General features: G+C 47.6%; 2 protein-coding genes across 2 annotated transcripts in view; one reads left to right on the forward strand and one right to left on the reverse strand.

The window, feature by feature from the left end:
- Positions 1 to 20,257, forward strand: part of LOC144595701 (C-X-C chemokine receptor type 2-like) — a 350,033-nt gene that overhangs the window by 192,412 nt on the left and 137,364 nt on the right. The gene's annotated exons all lie outside the window — the stretch shown is intronic.
- On the reverse strand, positions 1,037 to 9,557 carry LOC144596127 (C-X-C chemokine receptor type 2-like). Its single transcript, XM_078404304.1, has 2 exons — positions 9,458 to 9,557; positions 1,037 to 2,083 (listed from the first exon to the last, which is right to left on the reverse strand). The coding sequence occupies exon 2, from the start codon at positions 2,078 to 2,080 to the stop codon at positions 1,037 to 1,039; it is 1,044 nt and encodes a 347-aa protein (XP_078260430.1). The 5' UTR covers positions 2,081 to 2,083; positions 9,458 to 9,557.

The following is a 20,257-nucleotide window of genomic DNA, read 5'->3' on the forward strand; positions in this document are numbered from 1 at the left end:
GGGAGATGGTGGTGGATTCCCACAGGTCCCCCCGACACCGGTGAACATAGACAATAGACAACAGACAATAGGTGCAGGAGGAGGCCATTCGGCCCTTCGAGCCAGCACCGCCATTCAATGTGATCATGGCTGATCATTCTCAATCAGTACCCCGTTCCTGCCTTCTCCCCATACCCCCTGACTCCGCTATCCTTAAGAGCTCTATCTAGCTCTCTCTTAAATGCATTCAGAGAATTGGCCTCCACTGCCTTCTGAGACAGAGAATTCCACAGATTCACAACTCTCTGACTGAAAAAGTTCTTCCTCATCTCAGTTCTAAATGGTCTACCCCTTATTCTTAAACTGTGGCCCCTGGTTCTGGACTCCACCAACATTGGGAACATGTTTCCTGCCTCTAACGTGTCCAACCCCTTAATAATCTTATACGTTTTGATAAGATCCCCTCTCATCTTTCTAAATTCCACTGTATACAAGCTCCAGTCTTTCAACATACGACAGTCCCGCCATTCCGGGAATTAACCTAGTAAACCTACGCTACACGCCGTCAATAGCAAGATTATCCTTCCTCAAATTTGGAGACCAAAACTGCACACAGTACTCCAGGTGCGGTCTCACTAGGGCCCTGTACAACTGCAGAAGGACCTCTTTGCTCCTATACTCAACTCCTCTTGTTATGAAGGCCAACATTCCATTGGCTTTCTTCACTGCCTGCTGTACCTGCATGCTTCCTTTCAGTGACAGATGCACTTGGACACCCAGATCTCGTTGTACGTCCCCTTTTCCTAACTTGACACCATTCAGATAATAATCTGCCTTCATATTCTTACCACCAAAGTGGATAACCTCACTAATGAATGCTTATTTATTTTTGCAATCCACTTTGCTGCTGTAAGCCTGCAAATTTCAGAAGAAGGGTCTGGACCCGAAACGTCACCCAATTCCTTCTCTCCACAGATGCTGCCTGACAGATGCTGGGTTACTCCACCATTTCTCGACTACCTTCGATTGACAGCAGCATCTGCAGTTGTTTTCCAGCTTATATCCTGGTGGTCGCAGTACGGACGTCACTCTGTCCGCGGGACGACTTCAAGTTGGTGTCGTCCTCCAGTCCCTTAGAGGTGAAGAGGTTGGCCAGGTTCTTCCTGAACTTCACGCCGATGAAGGCGTAGAGGACTGGGTTGACGCAGCTGTGAAGGAAGGCCAGGCACTGGGTGGCGAGGAGGGCCCTATCCAGGTGATCCCGCATGGGGCAGGTGAACCTGATGCGCCCCAGTCTCAGGAGCATGTCCACTGTCATGGTCAGGTGGTAGGGCAGCCAGCAGGCCAGGAATGCCAGCACCACCGCCACGATCACCTTCATGGCTTTCTGCTTCTGGAAGCCCTTGGTCTGGCACAGCCTCCACACGGTCATGGTGTAGCAGAAGCCCATGGTGGCCAGCGGCAACAGGAAGCCGATCACCAGGCGGCTAAATTTGGTGCTCACTTTCCACGGTTTGTCAAAATCGCCGTCGTGCTCCTCGTTGCAGACGGACCGGTCGGTCTCGATGTCGTAGAACTCCCCCTTGTACAGGACGGGCAGGGACAGGAGCAGGGCCGAGAGCCAGACGGCCGCGCACGCCAGCTTGACCATCCACGGCCTCCCGTGACCGTGCGAGCGGGCGGGGCAGACGATGGCCAGGTAACGGTCCACGCTGATGCAGGCCAGCAGTAGGATGCCACTGTAGAAGTTCACCTCCTGCAACATATTGACCACCTTACACATGGCGTCACCAAACACCCAGCCCCACACCGCGTCCACCGCCCAGAAGGGCAGGGAGAGGGCGAAGAGAAGGTCGGCCGTGGCCAGGTGGAGCAGGAACACGTCCGTGGATGAGATGGTGCGGCGGTTGTGAAGGATGACGACCATCACCAACAGGTTGCCGATCACGGCCAGCAGACACACCAGGCCGCAGACTGCCGCCGTGAAGCGCTTCATGGCCACAAACTCCCTCAGCTGACACGGAGAAGGCCCCGAAATAGACGGGAAGGGAAAGTAGTCATCTCCGTTTAACACGGCTGTGCTGGGCATCTGGGTAGACATTCCCTGCAACAACAAAAAAGATTCGCAAATGGGATGTTGAGATTAGTTTAGAGATACAGATCCACACAAAGGGCGGACACAGAGTGGTGGAGTAACTCAGCGGGTCAGGCAGCATCTGTGGAGAACATGGATAGGTGACATTTCACAGAGTGCCGGAGTAACTCAGCGGGTCAGGCAGCATCTGTGGTGAGAAGGAATGGGTAACGTTTCGGGTCAAGACTCTTCTTCAGACTGATGTCAGGGGAGGAAGTGGGACAAAGATAGAATGTAGTCGGAGACAGGAAGACTAGTGGGAGAACTGGGAAGAGGGAGGATAGAAGTCTTCCTGTCTCCGACTAACTTCTATCTTTGTCCCGCCCCTTCCCCTGACATCCGTCTGAAGGGTCTCGACCCGAAACGTCACCCATTCCTTCTCTGCAGAGATGCTGCCTGACCCGCTGAGTTAATCCAGATGTTTGTGTCTACCTTCGGTTTGAATCACCATCTGCATCTTCTACCCTGCAATAAGGCTGGTGAACACTGCACAACACTGACCTCAGCAACTGTGATCTTTATGGACCTTGTCTTTGGCTGCACAATGCACTATTATGCTTACCTAGTATTATTAAGAACAAGATTGACTGTTAACTTGACAGGTGACAAATTTGGAACTTGTAGAAACCAATGATACAATTACTTACACATCAACAGTAACCACGAACAAGTCATTAAACTGTTCTTAAAGCTGCAACGTCAAGTCACAAGAAACTGCAGATGCTGGTATTCTGATAAAACACTAAGTGCTGGAGGAACTCCGTGAGTCAGGCAGCATCTGGAGAGGAAAGGAGGCTCCCAACCCAGAACGTTACTCCAGCACTCTGTGAAACGTCACCTATCCATGTTCTCCACAGATGCTGCCCGAACTGTTGAGTTACTCCAGAACTTTGTGTCTACTTTTTATACAAGCACCTTAATTCCTTGTATCTGCATCAGTGGTTGGGACGGACAGACAACGTTTTGGGTTGGGATCCTTCTTCAGATGTTAGTTTGTTAGCTTAGTTTATTGTAACGTGTACTGAGGTACAGTGAAAAGCTTTTATGCTGCGTGATATCCAGTCAGCGGAAAGACTGCACATGATTACAATTGAGAGAATAATGCTTAGTCCTGTAAAGTCCAATTAAAGATAGTCTGAGGGTCTCCAACGAGGTAGATGGGAGGTCAGGACCGCTCTCTAGTTGGTGAGAGGACGGTCCAGTTGCCTGATAACAGCCGGGAAGAAACTGCCCCTGAATCTGGAGGTGTGCGTTTTCACACTTCTGTACCTCTTGCCCGATGGGAGAGGGGAGAAGAGGGAGTGACCGGGGTGAGACTGGTCCTTGATTATGCTGCTGGCCTTGCCGAGGCAGCGTGAGGTGTAGATGGAGGCGGTGGGAGGGAGGGAGGTTGAACTGGCCTCAACTACCTTCTGTGGCAGAGAATTCCACAGATTCACCACTCTCTGTGTGAAAAAAAACTTTCATCTCGGTCCTAAAAGACATCCCCCTTATCCTTAAACTGTGACCCCTTGTTCTGGACTTCCCCGACATCGGGAACAATCTTCCTGCATCTAGCCTGTCCAACCCCTTAAGAATTTTGTAAGTTTCTATAAGATCCCCCCTCAATCTTCTAAATTCCAGCGAGTACAAGCCGAGTCTATCCCGTCTTTCTTCATATGAAAGTCCTGCCATCCCAGGAATCAATCTGGTGAACCTTCTCTGCACTCCCCCTATGGCAAGAATGTCTTTCCTCAGATTAGGAGACCAAAACTGTATGCAATACTCCAGGTGTGGTCTCACCAATGCCCTGTACAACTGCAGCAGAACCTCCCTGCTCCTATACTCAAATCCCCTCGCTATGAATGCCAACATACCGTTCGCTTTCTTCACTGCCTGCTGCACCTGCATGCCTAGTTTCAATTGCTGGTGCACCACGACACCCAGGTCACGTTGCATCTCCCCTTCTCCTAATCGGCCACCATTCAGGTAATAGTCTGCTTTCCTGTTCTTGCCACCAAAGTGGATAACCTCACATTTATCCACATTATACTGCATCTGCCATGCCTTTGCCCACTGACCTAACCTATCCAAGTCACCTTGCAGCCTCCTAGCATCCTCCTCACAGCTAACACTGCCCCCCAGCTTCGTGTCATCTGCAAACTTGGAGATGTTGCATTCAATTCCCTCATCCAAATCATTAATATATATTGTAAAGAGCTGGGGTCCCAGCACTGAGCCTTGCGGTACCCCACTTGTCACTGCCTGCCATTCTGAAAAGGACCCGTTTATTCCTACTCTTTGCTTCCTGTCTGCCAACCAGTTCTCTATCCTCATCAATACTGAACCCACAATACCGTGTGCTTTAAGTTTGCATACTAATCTCTTATGTGGGACCTTGTCGAAAGCCTTCTGGAAGTCCAGATATAATACATCCATTGGTTCTCCCTTATCCACTCTACTAGTTACATCCTCGAAAGATTTTATAAAATTCGTCAGACATGATTTACCTTTCATAAATCCATGCTGACTTTGTCCAATGATTTCACCACTTTCCAAATGTGCTGCTATCCCATCTTTAATAACTGGCTCTAGCATTTTCCCCACTACCGATGTTAGACTAACTGGTCTGTAATTCCCCGTTTTCTCTCTCCCTCCCTTTTTGAAAAGTGGGGTTACATTAGCTACCCTCCAATCCTCAGGAACTACTCCAGAATCCAAAGAGTTTAGAAAAATTATCACTAATGCATCCACTATTTCTGGGGCTACTTCCTTAAGCACTCTGGGATGCAGCCTATCTGGCCCTGGGGATTTATCGGCCTTTAATCCATTCAATTTAACTAACACCACTTCCCGACTAACCTGGATTTCTCAGTTCCTCCATCTCATTCGACCCCCGGTCCCCTGCTATTTCCGGCAGATTATTTATGTCTTCCTTAGTCCCGCCATCCCGGGGACTAACCTGGTGAACCTACGCGGCACTGCCTCAATAGCAAGGATGTCCTTCCTCAAATTAGGAGACCAAAACTGCACACAATATCTCAGATTTGGTCTCGCCAGGGCCCTTTTACCACTGCAGAAGGACGTCTTTGATCCTGTACACAAATCCTGTCGTTATGAAGGCCAGCAAGCCATTAGCTTTCTTCACTGCCTGCTGTACAAGTCACCTGTCCATGTTCTCCACAGATGCTGCCTGACCCGCTGAGTTACTCCAGCACTCTGTGAAATGTCACCTATCCATGTTCTCCACAGATGCTGCCTGGCCCGCTGAGTTACTCCAGCACATTCAGGAGTTCATAACTTTGAAACATAGAAATTGTAGTTCAATATGATTATGGCTCATCGTCTAAAGTCATTCCTACTTTTCCCCATATCCCTTGATTCCTTTAGCCCAAAGTGCTAAATCTAACGTAGACACAAAATGCTGGAGTAACTCAGCGGGTCAGGTAGCATCCCTGGAGAGAAGGAATGGGTGACGTTTCGGGTCGAGACCCTTCTTCAGACCTAAACTTACCTACACAGCTAAATCTAACTCTCTCTTGCAAACATTCAATGAATTGGCCTCCACTGCCCTCTGTAGCAGAGAATTCCACAAATTCACAACTCTGGCTGAAGAAGTTTATCCTCATCTCAGTCCTAAATGGCCTCCCCCTTATTCTTAAACTGTGGACCCTGGTTCTGGACTCCCCCAACATCGGGAACATTTTTCCGGCATCTAGCCTGTCCAATCCTTTAAGGATTTTATCTGTTTCTATAAGATCCCTAAATTCTGGGCACCCAATTCTCCTGCCTTCTCCCCATAACCCCTGACACCCGCACAAATCAAGAATCTATCTATCTCTGCCTTAAAATTATCTACTGACTTGTGGCCTCCACAGCCGTCTGTGGCAAAGAATCCCACAGATTCACCACCCTCTGACTGAAGGAATTCCTCCTCATCTCCTTCCTAAAGGAACGTCCTTTAATTCTGAGACTGTGCCCTCTGGTCCTAGACTCTCCCACTAGTGGAAACATCTTCTCCACTTCCACTCTAACCTGTCCTTTGTTTGGAAACTAGCACCTGCAGTTCCTTGTGTTACGAGTGTGGTTGGATTGGATAGACGATATTTTGGTTCGGGACCCTTAGACAATAGAATAGACAATAGAAAATAGGTGCAGGAGAAGGCCATTCGGTCCTTCGAGCCAGCACCGCCATTCAATGTGATCATGGCTGATCATTCTCAATCAGTACCCCGTTCCTGCCTTCTCCCCATACCCCCTGACTCCGCTATCCTTAAGAGCTCTATCTAGCTCTCTCTTGGATGTATTCAGAGAATTGGCCTCCACTGCCCTCTGAGGCAGAGAATTTCACAGATTCACAACTCTCTGACTAAAAAAGTTTTTCCTCATCTCTGTTCTAAATGGCCTACCCCTTATTCTTAAACTGTGGCCCCTGGTTCTGGACTCCCCAACATTGGGAACATGTTTCCTGCCTCTAACGTGTCCAACCTCTTAATAATTTTATACGTTTCGATAAGATCCCCTCTCGTCCTTCTAAATTCCAGTGTATACAAACCTAGTCGCTCCAGTCTTTCAACATATGACAGTCCCGCCATTCCGGGAATTAACCTAGTAAACCTACGCTGCGCGCCCTCAATAGCAAGAATATCCTTCCTCAAATTTGGAGACCAAAACTGCACACAGTACTCCAGGTGCGGTCTCACAAGGGCCCTGTACAACTGCAGAAGGACCTCTTTGCTCCTATACTCAACTCCTCTTGTTATGAAGGCCAACATTCCATTGGCTTTCTTCACTGCCTGCTGTACCTACATGCTTCCTTTCAGTGACTGATGCACTAAGACACCCAGATCACGTTGTACGTCCCCTTTTCCTAACTTGACACCATTCAGATAATAATCTGCCTTCATATTCTTACCACCAAAGTGGATAACCTCACACTTATCTGCCATGCATCCGTCCACTCACACAACCTGTCCAAGTCACCCTGCAACCTCATAGCATCTTCCTCACAGTTCACAATACCACCCAGCTTTGTATCATCGGCAAATTTGCTAATGGTTCTTTTAATCCCTTCATGCAAGTCATTGATGTATATTGTAAATAGCTGCGGTCCCAGCACCGAGCCTTGCGGTACCCCAATAGTCACTGCCTGCCATTCTGAAAGGGACCCATTTATCCTCACTCTTTGCTTTCTGTCTGTCAACCAACTTTCTATCCATGTCAGTACCCTACCTCCAATACCATGTGCTCTAATTTTGCACACCAATGTCCTATGTGGGACCGTGTCGAAGGCTTTCTGAAAGTCGAGGTACACCACATCCACCGGCTCTCCCCTGTCAATTTTCCTAGTTACATCCTCAAATAATTCCAGTAGATTAGTCAAGCACGATTTCCCCTTCGTAAATCCATGCTGACTCGGAACGATCCTGTTACTGCGATCCAAATGCTCAGCAATTTCATCTTTTATAATTGACTCCAGCATCTTCCCCACCACTGATGTCAGACTAACTGGTCTATAATTTCCCGTTTTCTCTCTCCCTCCTTTCTTAAAAAGTGGGATAACATTAGCTACCCTCCAATCCACAGGAACTGACCCGGAATCTATAGAACATTGGAAAATAATCACTAATGCGTCCACAATTTCTAGAGCCACCTCCTTAAGCACCCTGGGATGCAGACCATCAGGCCCTGGGGATTTATCAGCCTTGAGTCCCATCAGTCTACCCAAAACTTTTTCCTGCCTAATGTGGATTTCCTCCAGTTCCTCCGTTACCCTAGGATCTCTGGCCACTAGAACATCTGGGAGATTGTTTGTATCCTCCTTAGTGAAGACAGATCCAATGTACCGGTTCAACTCGTCTGCCATTTCCTTGTTCCCCATAATAAATTCCCCTGCTACTGTCTTCAAGGGACCCACATTTGCCTTGACTATTTTTTTCCTCTTCACATACCTAAAAAAGCTTTTACTATCCTCCTTTATATTATTGGCTAGTTTACCCTCGTACCTCATCTTTTCTCCCCGTATTGCCTTTTTAGTTATCTTCTGTTGCTCTTTAAAAGAGTCCCAATCCTCTGGCTTCCCACTCTTCTTTGCTATGTTATACTTCTTCCCTTTTATTTTTATGCTGTCCTTGACTTCCCTTGTCAGCCACGGGTGCCTCTTACTCCCCTTAGAATCTTTCCTCCTCTTTGGGATAAATTGATCCTGCAACTTCTGCATTATTCCCAGGAATACCTGCCATTGCTGTTCCACAGTCTTCCCTGCTAGGGCCTCCTTCCAGTCAATTTTGACCAGCTCCTGCCTCATGCCTCCGTAATCCCCTTTGCCATACTGTAATACTGACACCTCCGATTTTCCCTTCTCCCTCTCAATTTGTAGATTAAAACTTATCACATTGTGGTCACTGCCTCCTAATGGCTCTTTTACCTCAAGTCCCCTTATCAGGTCAGGTTCATTACATAATACTAAATCCAGAATTGCCTCTCCCTGGTAGGCCCTTCTTCAGATCTGTTTAATTTAGTTTAGATCGTAGATATGCACGAAAATCTGGAGTAACTCAGCGGCTCAGACAGCACCTCTGGTGAAAACGCACAGGTGACGTTTCGGGTCGAGACTCTTTTTCAGTCTGAAGAAGGGTCTTCAAACCGAAACGCCACCTATTCCTTTTCTCCAGAGATGCTGTCTGACCCGCTGAGTTACTCCATCTTTTTAGAAACATAGAAAATAGGTGCAGGAGGAAGCCATTTGGCCCTTCGAGCCAGCACCGCCAATCATTGTGATCACGGCTGATCATCTACAATCAGTAACCCGTGCCTGCCTTCTCCCCATATCCCTTGATTCCAATAGCTGCTAGAGCTCTATCTAACTCTCTTTTAAATCCATCCAGTGTATTGGCCACCACTGCCTTTGTGGCAGAGAATTCCACAAATTCACAACTCTCTGGGTGAAAAAGTTTTTTCTCACCTCAGTTTTAAATGGCCTACCTTTTATTCTTAGACTGTGTGGCCCCTGGTTCTGGAATTTTTTAGACTGTGGCCCCTGGTTCTGGAGCCCATCTATGGAAGGGAGATTGGTTTGTGCGATGGTCTGGGCTGCTGGCCTTGCCGAGGCAGCGTGAGGTGTAGATGGAGGCGGTGGGAGGGAGTTTGGTTTGTGCGATGGTCTGGGCTGCTGGCCTTGCCGAGGCAGCGTGAGGTGTAGATGGAGGCGGTGGAAGGGAGGTTGGTTGGTGTGATGGTCTGGGCTGCGTCCACAACTCTCTGCGGTTTCTCGTGGGTCTTGGATGGAGCTGTTCCCAAACCATGCTGCGATGCGTCCCGATGCGAGAGAGTTTAACGTAAACACCAGTGAATAAAAGACTTTACCTGCCGGTTGAAAGGACACGGTCGACTCTACAAGACTCCACGCATCAGGAGGACAGAACCAACAGCGCTCAACGGGACCTGTTCACCGCCTTGTTGTGGAGAGAGGGGACAGGCGGAGAGTGAGTCTTAAGTGAAAGAAAGCAGAAGGGCTTGTGCAAATCTCGCTGCCTTTATCAATTGTGTAATGAGGAAGGATCAGTTAGTGATCTTGTTGTGCAGAGCGGCTTGGGCAACCATGACCATAATAGTTGAGTATAAGAGCAAGGAGGTCCTTCTGCAGTTGTACAGGGCCCTAGTGAGAACGCACCTGGAGTACTCTGTGCAGTTGTACAGGGCCCTAGTGAGACCGCACCTGGAGTACTGTGCAGTTTTGGTCTCCAAATTTGAGGAAGGATATTCTTGCTATTGAGGGCGTGCAGCATAGGTTTACTAGGTTAATTCCCGGAATGGCGGGACTGTCCTATGTTGAAAGACTGGAGCGACTAGGCTTGTATACACTGGAATTTAGAAGGATGAGAGGAGATCTTATCGAAACGTATAATATTATTAAGGGGTTGGACACGTTAGAGGCAGGAAACATGTTCCCAATGTTGGGGGAGTACAGAACCAGGGACCACAGTTTAAGAATAAGGGGTCGGCCATTTAGAACGGAGACGAGGAAAAACCTTTCCAGTCAGAGAGTTGTGAATCTGTGGAATTCTCTGCCTCAGAAGGCAGTGGAGGCCAATTCTGTGAATGCATTCAAGAGAGAGCTAGATAGAGCTCTTAAGGATAGCGGCGTCAGGGGGTATGGGGAGAAGGCAGGAACAGGGTACCGATTCTGAATGATCAGCCATGATCACATTGAATGGTGGTGCTGGCTGAAAGGGCCGAATGGCCTACTCCTGCACCTATTGTCTATTGTCCATTAATATGGTGGAATCCTGCATTAGGATGGAGCGTGACACGGTTAATTCAGAGACGACTCCAGAACCAGGGGCCACAGTCTAAGAATAAAGGGGAGGCCATTTAAAACTGAGGTGAGAAGAAACCTTTTTCACCCAGAGAGTTGTGAATTTGTGGAATTCTCTGCCACAGAGGGCAGTGGAGGCCAAATTACTGGATGGATTTGAGAGTTAGATAGAGCTCTAGGGGCTAGCGGAATCAAGGGGTATGGGGAGAAGGCACGCACGGGTTACTGATTGTGAATGATCAGCCATGATCACAATGAATGGTGGTGCTGGCTCGAAGGGCCAAATGGCCTCCTCCTGCACCTATTTTCTATGTTTCTATGTTTCTACGATGGCCCTGAATTTGAATAAAGGAGACTTTGAAGGTGTGAGACGGGAATTGGCTCGGACAGATTGGCTAATCATACTTAAAGGGATGACGGTGGAGATGCAATGGCGAAGATTTAAAGACCGCATGGATGAACTCCAGAAGTTGTTCATCCCTGTCTGGCGAAAAAATATAATGGGGAAGGCAGCTCAACCTTAACTGGTCCATGTGACAATAAACTGACCTTGGAACCTTGGACCGTGGCTGACCAGGGAAGTCAAGGATGGTGTTAAAGCCAAGGACAAGGAAAATAAATTGGCCAGAGGAAGTGTCAAACCAGAGGACTGGGAGACACTTAGAACTCAACAGAGGAGGACAAAGGGGTTAATTAAGAGGTGGGAAATAAGAGCGTGAAAGAAAGCTTGGGGGGAATATAAAAGCTGACTGTAAAAGCTTCTTTAGATATGTAAAAAGGAAAAGATTAGTGAGGACAAATGTAGGTCCCTTACAGTCAGAGACGGCTGAATTTATAATGGGAAATAAGGAAATGGCAGAACAGTTAAACAAGTACTTTGGTTCTGTCTTCACTAAGGAAGACACAAACAATCTCGCAGAAATACTAGGGGACCGAGGATCTAGTGGGAGGGAGGAAGTGAAGGGAATCCACATTAGTCGGGAAATGGTGCTATGAGGATGCAGGGTGACTTGGACAGGTTGTGTGAGTGGGTAGATGCATGGCAGATGCAGTTTAATGTGGATAAGTGTGAGGTTATCCACTTTAGTGGCAAGAACAGGAAGGCAGATTATTATCTGAATGGTGTCAGATTAGGAAAAGGCGAGGTGCAAGGAGACCTGGGTGTGCTTGTACATCACTCACTGAAAGTAAGCATGCAGGTACAGCAGGCAGTGAAGAAAGCCAATGGCACATTGGCCTTCATTGTGAGAGGATTTGAGTTTAGGATCAAGGAGGTCCTACTGCAGTTGTACAGGGCCCTGGTGAGACCGCACCTGGAGTATTGTGTGCAATTTTGGTCTCCAAATTTGAGGAAGGACATTCTTGCTACTGTAGGATCGCCAGGTTAATTCCCGGGATGGTGGGACTGACGTCTGATGAAAGAATGGGTCGACTGGGTTTGTATTCACTGGAGTTTAGAAGGATGAGAGGGGATCTTATAGAAATGTAGATAATTCTTAAAGGATTGGAAAGGCTAGATGCAGGAAAAATGTTCCCGATGTTGGGGGAGTCCAGAACCAGGGGCTACAGTTTAAGAATAAGGGGTCGTCATTTAGGACTGAGATGAAGAAAAACTTTTTCACCCAGAGAGTTGTGAATCTGTGGAATTCTCTGCCACAGAAGGCAGTGGAGGCCAATTCACTGGATGTTTTCAAGAGAGAGTTAGATTTAGTTCTTAGGGCTAACGGAATCAAGGGGTATGGGGAGAAGGCAGGAACGGGGTACTGATTGTGGATTATCAGCCATGATCATATTGAATGGCGTTGCTGGCTTGAAGGGCCGAATGGCCACCTCCTGCACCTATGTTTCTATGTATTGGGGGCTGGCTGAGAGGGTCTGAATCTAGTGAATTCTCTGTGCAATCTCTGTCCTCACTCTAAACATAGAAACATAGAAAATAGGTGCAGGAGATGGGCCTGTTTCCACGCTGTATCACTTTATGATCATGCTGGAGTAACGCAGCGGGTCAGGCAGCATCTGTGGCGTAAAAGGATGGGTGACGTTTCACAGAGTGCTGGAGTAACTCAGCGGGTCAGGCAGCATCTGTGGAGAACATGGATAGGTGACGTTTCACAGAGTGCTGGAGTAACTCAGCGGGTCAGGCAGCATCTGTGGTGTAAAAGGATGGGTGACGTTTCACAGAGTGCTGGAGTAACTCAGTGGGTCAGGCAGCATCTGTGGAGAACATGGATAGGTGACGTTTCACAGAGTGCTGGAGTAACTCAGCGGGTCAGGCAGCATCTGTGGAGAACATGGATAGGTTAGATACCATTGTATTGAAACATTGACCATTGACCATTGAACTATTGAACCATTGAACCAGTGCCGTCCACAGCCGTCTGTGGCAATGAATCCCACAGATTCACCACCCTCTGGCTAAAGAAATTCCTCCTCATCTCGATTACGATTTTGATTAAGATTACGTTAAACTTTATCCATCCCCGGAGGGTGATTGGTCTGCCGACAGTCACAATGCACAACAAGGTACACGAAAACCTGAAATTAAAAGTGAAAACAAAAATAAACAGACAAGTGGCTGTTGGCTGGATGCCGTGTGCACGGCTCCCTCACTGGAACAAACGCACAAACAAACAAACGAACAAACACAGATTATCCCCTGGGAAGAGGATTCAATGGTCAATGGTTCAATGGTCAATGGTTAATGGTTCAATGGTCAATAGAGCAATGGTCAATGGTTCAATGGGTCAATGGTCAATAGGGCAATGGTCAATGGTTCAATGGGTCAATGGTCAATAGGGCAATGGTCAATGGTCAATGGTCAATGGTCAATGGTTCAATGGTTCAATAGTTCAATGATTCAATGGGTCAATGGTCAATGGTCCAATGGGTCAATGGTTCTATAGTTCAATGGTTCAATGGGTCAATGGTCAATGGTTCAATGGTTCAATAGTTCAATGGTTCAATGGGTCAATGGTCAATGGTCCAATGGTTCAATGGGTCAATGGTTCAATGGTTCTATAGTTCAATGGTTCAATGGGTCAATGGTCAATGGTTCAATGGTTCAATAGTTCAATGGTTCAATGGGTCAATTGTCAATGGTTCAATGGTTCAATGGTCAATGGTTCAATGGGTCAATGGTTCAATGGTTCAATGGTTCAATGGGTCAATGGTTCAATGGTTCAATGATTCAATGGTCAATGGTTCAATGGTTCAATGGGTCAATGGTCAATGGTTCAATGGTTCAATGGGTCAATGGTTCAATGGTTAATGGTCAATGGTCAATGGTTCAATGGGTCAATGGTCAATGGTTCAATGGTTCAATGTTTCAATGGTCAATGGTTCAATGGTTCAATGGTTCAATGGTTCAATGGGTCAATGGTCAATGGTTCAATGGTTCAATGGTTCAATGGGTCAATGGTTCAATGGTTCAATGGTTCAATGGTTCAATGGTTCAATGGTTCAATGGTTCAATGGGTCAATGGTCAATGGTTCAATGGTTCAATGGGTCAATGGTTCAATGATTCAATGGTTCAATGGTTCAATGGGTCAATGGTCAATGGTTCAATGGGTCAATGGTTCAATGGTCAATGGTTCAATGGTTCAATGGTTCAATGGTTCCGCCTTGAAGAACAATTTAGGACCCAACATGGGGGGACGGTGGGAGAACAAAGTGGGTCCTAAATTGTTCTTCAAGGCGCCCCCCCCCCCCCACACAGGGTCCCCCATTCCCTTCCCCTCCTTCCTAAAGGAACGTCCTTTAATTCTGAGGCTGTGCCCTCTGGTCCCAGACTCTCCCACAAGTGGAAACATCCTCTCCACATCCACTCTATTCAGCCCACTCACTACTCGGTAGGTTTCGTTGAAGACCAACTGAACAAGCAGGAGAATCGAGGTCGGGTTGAAACCAAAGGTCTTTTATTTCACAGCAACCAAACAGAATACATGTTGAAGCAAAGCCCGCTTACTGACGTCAGTCTCACATTTCCAGGCACAAGTAGTAAAAACAAACCACTCTTTTGTAGCAACCAAGAACTGCAGATACTGGTGAATACGCAAAAAGACACAGAGTGCTGGAGTAACTCAGCGGGTCAGGCAGCATCTGTGGAGAACATGGATAGGTGACGTTTCACAGAGTGCTGGAGTAACTCCGCGGGTCACGTCATTGATCATGTCGGCTGCTTTCCCGAGGCAGCGTGAAGTGTAGATGAAGACGACATCGAATTCGAGTTGAGGTTGATTATGGGTCCAGTGGCCATGATGGGCTGGAGGTGGATCGGTAGATCGGTGGATCAGACCGTGCCCGAGTGCCGCCATTATGGACATTGAGCTTTGTTGTTGTCTTTGGTTGGACACCTGGATTCTGGATTACCTGACCAACCGCCCACAGTATGTGGGGACAAGGAATGGCGTTTCTGACCTGGTGGTCTGCAGCACTGGGGCTCCGCAGGGAACAGTTGTGGCTCCTTTCCTGTTCACCCTGTACACTGCGGACTCCACGCACGGCTCAGCCAACTGCTATCTGCAAACGTTCTCTGGCAACTCTGCCATCGTCGGCCTCATCACAGACGATGAGGACAGGGCGTACAGACAACTGACCCAGGACTTTGTGGACTGGGGCCAGCGGAACCCCCTCTGGATCAACGCTGGGAGAACCAGGGAGATGGTGGTGGATTTCCACAGGTCCCCCCGACACCGGTGAACATAGACAATAGAGAACAGACAATAGGTGCAGGAGGAGGCCATTCGGCCCTTCGAGCCAGCACCGCCATTCAATGTGATCATGGCTGATCATTCTCAATCAGTACCCCGTTCCTGCCTTCTCCCCATACCCCCTGACTCCGCTATCCTTAAGAGCTCTATCTAGCTCTCTCTTAAATGCATTCAGAGAATTGGCCTCCACTGCCTTCTGAGACAGAGAATTCCACAGATTCACAACTCTCTGACTGAAAAAGTTCTTCCTCATCTCAGTTCTAAATGGCCTACCCCTTATTCTTAAACTGTGGCCCCTGGTTCTGGACTCCACCAACATTGGGAACATGGTTCCTGCCTCTAACGTGTCCAACCCCTTAATAATCTTATACGTTTTGATAAGATCCCCTCTCATCTTTCTAAATTCCACTGTATACAAGCTCCAGTCTTTCAATATACGACAGTCCCGCCATTCCGGGAATTAACCTAGTAAACCTACGCTACACGCCCTCAATAGCAAGATTTTATTTCGGAGTCACGTGAGTGACTACGTGAAGACCCCGTCCAGCACGCATGCGCGACATTAGCGTTCATGCAGTGCACCCGCGACGAACGGGAGTCCAAGGTGCTCCCGCTACAATTTAAAAAGTCGGGCCGACAGGTAAGTTCTACTGTGGCCGTGAATATTTCTCTGTGGTCTGCTTTAGGACAGCATTGGCGACCCCAAGATGAGCAAGACCAGAGGAAGGAAAATTGCAGTTCGCCCCCGTTCGTTTTCCGTTGAGGAACGTTCTTTGGAGGGGGGGCAAGAGGCGGCAGCAACTACCGAGCCGAGCCCAGCACCGCTAGTGCAGCCTGAGCAGCGAGCTGGAGGTACCTGCAGCCAGAACCGGGCGGTAGTGTCCGACGTTTCGGATGAAGATGCTACACCGCTACAGAGCGGCACTGGCAGCCGCCTAAGCCGAATGGAACGGCTTATGGAGCAAATGCTCCAGCGAGATCTGCTAAGAGAGCAGCAGCAGACTCGCCAAGGGAGGGCTCAGAGCGCCCAGGCACTCCCGCAGTACCCTTTAGGGGCACTGGCCATTGTCTCACCTTCTTTTGAAGGCAGCATTGGCGACCAGGTCTGGGCTGGTCAAGAAGAGGGGTTGTTGGCTGAAGATGTCCGGAGTACGCAGAGTGTACAGGATCAGGAAGAGCTGCTGGGTGTGGTCAACCGCTACGTGGTCATTCCACGAGGGGGTCGGCCTTTAGAGCCGAAACTTGCAGCCAGCATTGACCACCTGTCCTCAAAACCCCTACAAGAACGGGTGGTCAATGAGGCTCTTGAGCTATACACAGCCCCAGAAAATTGTACATCATTAAATGTACCAGCTGTAAACAGCCAAATTTGGGGACATTTGGGGCCGAATATCAGGACCCTGGAGTTGAAGCTCCAGAAGATCCTTAAACTCCTCACTGCAGGGATAACATCATATGCTCGGTCCATTGATGGGGTGGACATTTCCACAAACCAGCAAGACACATTAGCTCTGCTGTGTACCACCCAATACCAGATAAATATCTTACGGAAGGAAAACATCAAGCCTGCCCTCAACCCTAAGTTTGCGGGACTCTGCAAAACACTGGGTTCAGAACCTCCAATTCTGCTCTTTGGAAAGGATCTTCCAAAAAAGGTGAAAGACCTAGAGGAAGAATCCAAGACCTTTGGTCTCGTGAGGGTAGGTTTGGGACCGAGCAGACCTAACAAACCCAGGCGGCAGTACCTCACGGCGTCCACCAGTCATAGACCACCATATGGGACTGGTGAAAGCTCGGGGTCCGCAATTATTCCCCGTAAGCCTTTTTTAGGCCAGGGCCCAGAGCGGACCCCATGGAAAAAGCGCCACCCCCAACAACAACAACATCAACGTCAACAGCAGCCCTCTACAGCCCAGCAGACACCTCATCGTCTAGCGAAGAGGCGGAAGAAAAATTAATACCAATAACCATGGAGGTAGGTGGGTCTGGTACCTCTCGGCATATGAGCAGTAGGGGCTCTATATTATCAGGGGGGAGATTGCACTTGTTTTTGGATGCATGGGAAACCATTACTAATGACAAATACATACTAACCTGCATTCATGGCTATAAGATTGACTTTGTTCATGAAAACGTTCCGCCAGTTCAGCACATACCCCAAAGGGTATTCACCCTCTCAGTCAAAGACAAACAAGAGGGTCAAGCTGAACTTGTGAGGCTACTAGCAAAAGGTGTCATTGAAAGAACAAATCATGAACCTTTGGAATTTGTGTCTAATATTTTCACCAAAACTAAAAAAGATGGTGGATGTCGCATCATCATTGACTTAACTACGTTAAACGACTCAGTTAAGTATACACATTTTAAGATGGAAACTTTTGAAACCGCCAGACTTTTGATTTCTACAGGTTACTTTCTAGCAGGCATTGATTTAAAAGATGCCTACTACTCAGTACCCATACACAAGGAGCACCGTAAATATTTAAAATTTATCTGGATGAAACAGCTATGGCAATTTAAAGTCTTACCAAATGGACTAACCTCCGCTCCAAGGTTGTTCACTAAAATCTTAAAACCCGCCTTGGCGTTATTAAGAAAACAAAAGCATATAGTCATGGCGTACTTAGACGACATTTTAATAGTAGGGAAAACCTTGGAGACAGCTATTTTGGCAGTAGCAGCCACCAAACGTTTGTTTGAAACTTTGGGGTTTGTCATACATCCAGATAAATCCAATTTTACACCGTCCACTACCATGGACTATCTTGGATTTACGATTGATACTGTTCGCATGGTTGTAACTCTGCCAAAGGGGAAAGCATCACAATTGGCACTATCATGCCACGAACTAATGCATAAACGTCAGCCAACCATACGGCAGGTAGCTAGAGTTATTGGCAAAATGGTAGCAGCCTTTCCAGCTGTACAATTTGGCCCTTTGCACTACCAAAATTTACAAAGAGCAAAAGTGCACGCACTAAAGCAAAACTCAGGTCACTTTGACCGAGCTATGTATTTAACTGCTGAATCCATTACAGAGTTACAATGGTGGACAAGGAACATTAGCCTCAGTTCCAGTCCCATAATTATCACTAACCCAGTATTAACCATTCAAACGGATGCCAGTGCTTTGGGCTGGGGAGCAACTAACATGCAATCCAGCACAGGGGGCAGATGGACTAATTCTGAATCATCTTGCCTACAGACACGAGGTATCAACTATTTAGAAATGTTGGGTGCGTTTTATGGTTTAAAAGCATATTCATCTAATACGCATCATGCACATGTCCGGTTGCAATTAGATAATACCACGGTGGTGGCCTATATCAACCACATGGGTGGTATAAAGTCAACATCGTGTGACAAATTGGTCAACATAATCTGGCAATGGTGTGTCGAAAGACATACTTGGTTATCAGCAACTTACCTACCAGGTAAGCAAAATACAGTGGCAGACACCAGGTCACGCAAATTTAACGATAACATCGAATGGATGTTAAATCCCAAAGTATTTGCCGAAATTACAAAACAATATGGCACACCAGATATCGATCTATTTGCATCCAGGCTAAATCACCAGGTACCAACGTATGTCGCTTGGGAACCAGACCCTGAGGCAGCAGCAGTTGATGCATTCACGCTGTATTGGGGGAAAATGTTCTTTTATGCTTTTCCACCCTTCTGCCTCATCAGTCGGGTGTTACGCAAGATTCAATTGGATTCCGCTTCAGGAATCTTGATAATACCCGACTGGCCTACACAGCCATGGTTCCCAGTGGCCCTCGACATGGCTGTCGAAACACCGTTGGAATTCCCCAGCAGTCCGGAATTATTAATCCACCCAGTGTCAGGCATTAGTCACCCGTGCCATGACAGAGTCAATCTCCTGGCTTGCAGATTCTAAAAAGACCTATACTGGGCCTGGGACTGTCTGAGGACGCCATCAACATAATGACCGCATCCCACCGGGAGTCCACCAGGCGACAATACCTGACCAACATAAGAAAATGGGAACGGTATTGCTCCGAAACAGGAACTACCTACACTACAGCAACACCCACCAGTGTTGTAGAATTCCTGGTTGGATTACATCGGGAAGGACTCAGCTACAGCGCCATAAATACAGCCAGGAGTGCGTTGTCAGCTTATTTGGTTCCAGCAGCAGGACAACTGGCTTTGGGGTCCCATCCTCTAGTAATCAAAATCATGAGGGGCATTTTTAACACTAACCCTCCCAGACCAAGGTACACTCAGATCTGGGATGTCAGCATTGTGCTGACGCACCTTAGGGGATGGCCACCACCCAGGGCACTCACGCTGGAACAACTTACACTGAAATCAGTCATGCTCATGGCACTAGTGTCAGCTCAAAGGGTACAATCCCTCCACCTTCTGAGGCTGGACAGCATGACAGAAACATTGGACTGTTTCACATTCCACATTCAGGGACTGGTCAAACAAACTAGACCAGGTACCACGCCTCCAGTTATGGAGTTCTGCACATATTTATCTGACCCACGGCTGTGTGCCAAGACCCATCTCGCCAATTACATAGACACAACACTCAACTTAAGAGGGAGAGAAAAAGCCTTATGGATAAGCCACAAGAAGCCTCATGGTCAGGTGACGAGCCAAACCATTTCAAGGTGGCTCAAGCAGGTGCTTAAGTCCGCGGGAGTCAATACCAATGTTTTCAAATCTCACTCCACCAGGGCTGCATCTACGTCGGCGGCAAGTCGAATGGACGTGCCTATGGACCATATTCTGGCCAGAGCAGGATGGTCCTCGGAAAGAACTTTCCAAAGGTTTTATAATAAACCGCTGGCGCAACCTGCTACATTTGCAGACAGAATTTTAGAGTCTGCAGATAATATTTAATTTGAGCCCTGGGGAGCTCTCTGTTTTTTGTTGTCATTAATAAACCTTTTTTGTTCACAAACAGGCTCTTTATTGCGATAACATACTTCCTCCCTCTAAGGTCTTCAGACAGTGAGTGAAGCATGAGCTGGTACACGGTTCGGAATCACAGAGCTTTGAAGTCTTCACGTAGTCACTCACGTGACTCCGAAATAAAATAGTAAGATTAAATGAGAACTTACCAGTTCGAAGTTTGATCTGTATTTTATGAGGAGTTACGA

Source organism: Rhinoraja longicauda, chromosome 8, assembly GCF_053455715.1.
Source record: "Rhinoraja longicauda isolate Sanriku21f chromosome 8, sRhiLon1.1, whole genome shotgun sequence".
NCBI lineage: Eukaryota > Metazoa > Chordata > Chondrichthyes > Rajiformes > Arhynchobatidae > Rhinoraja > Rhinoraja longicauda.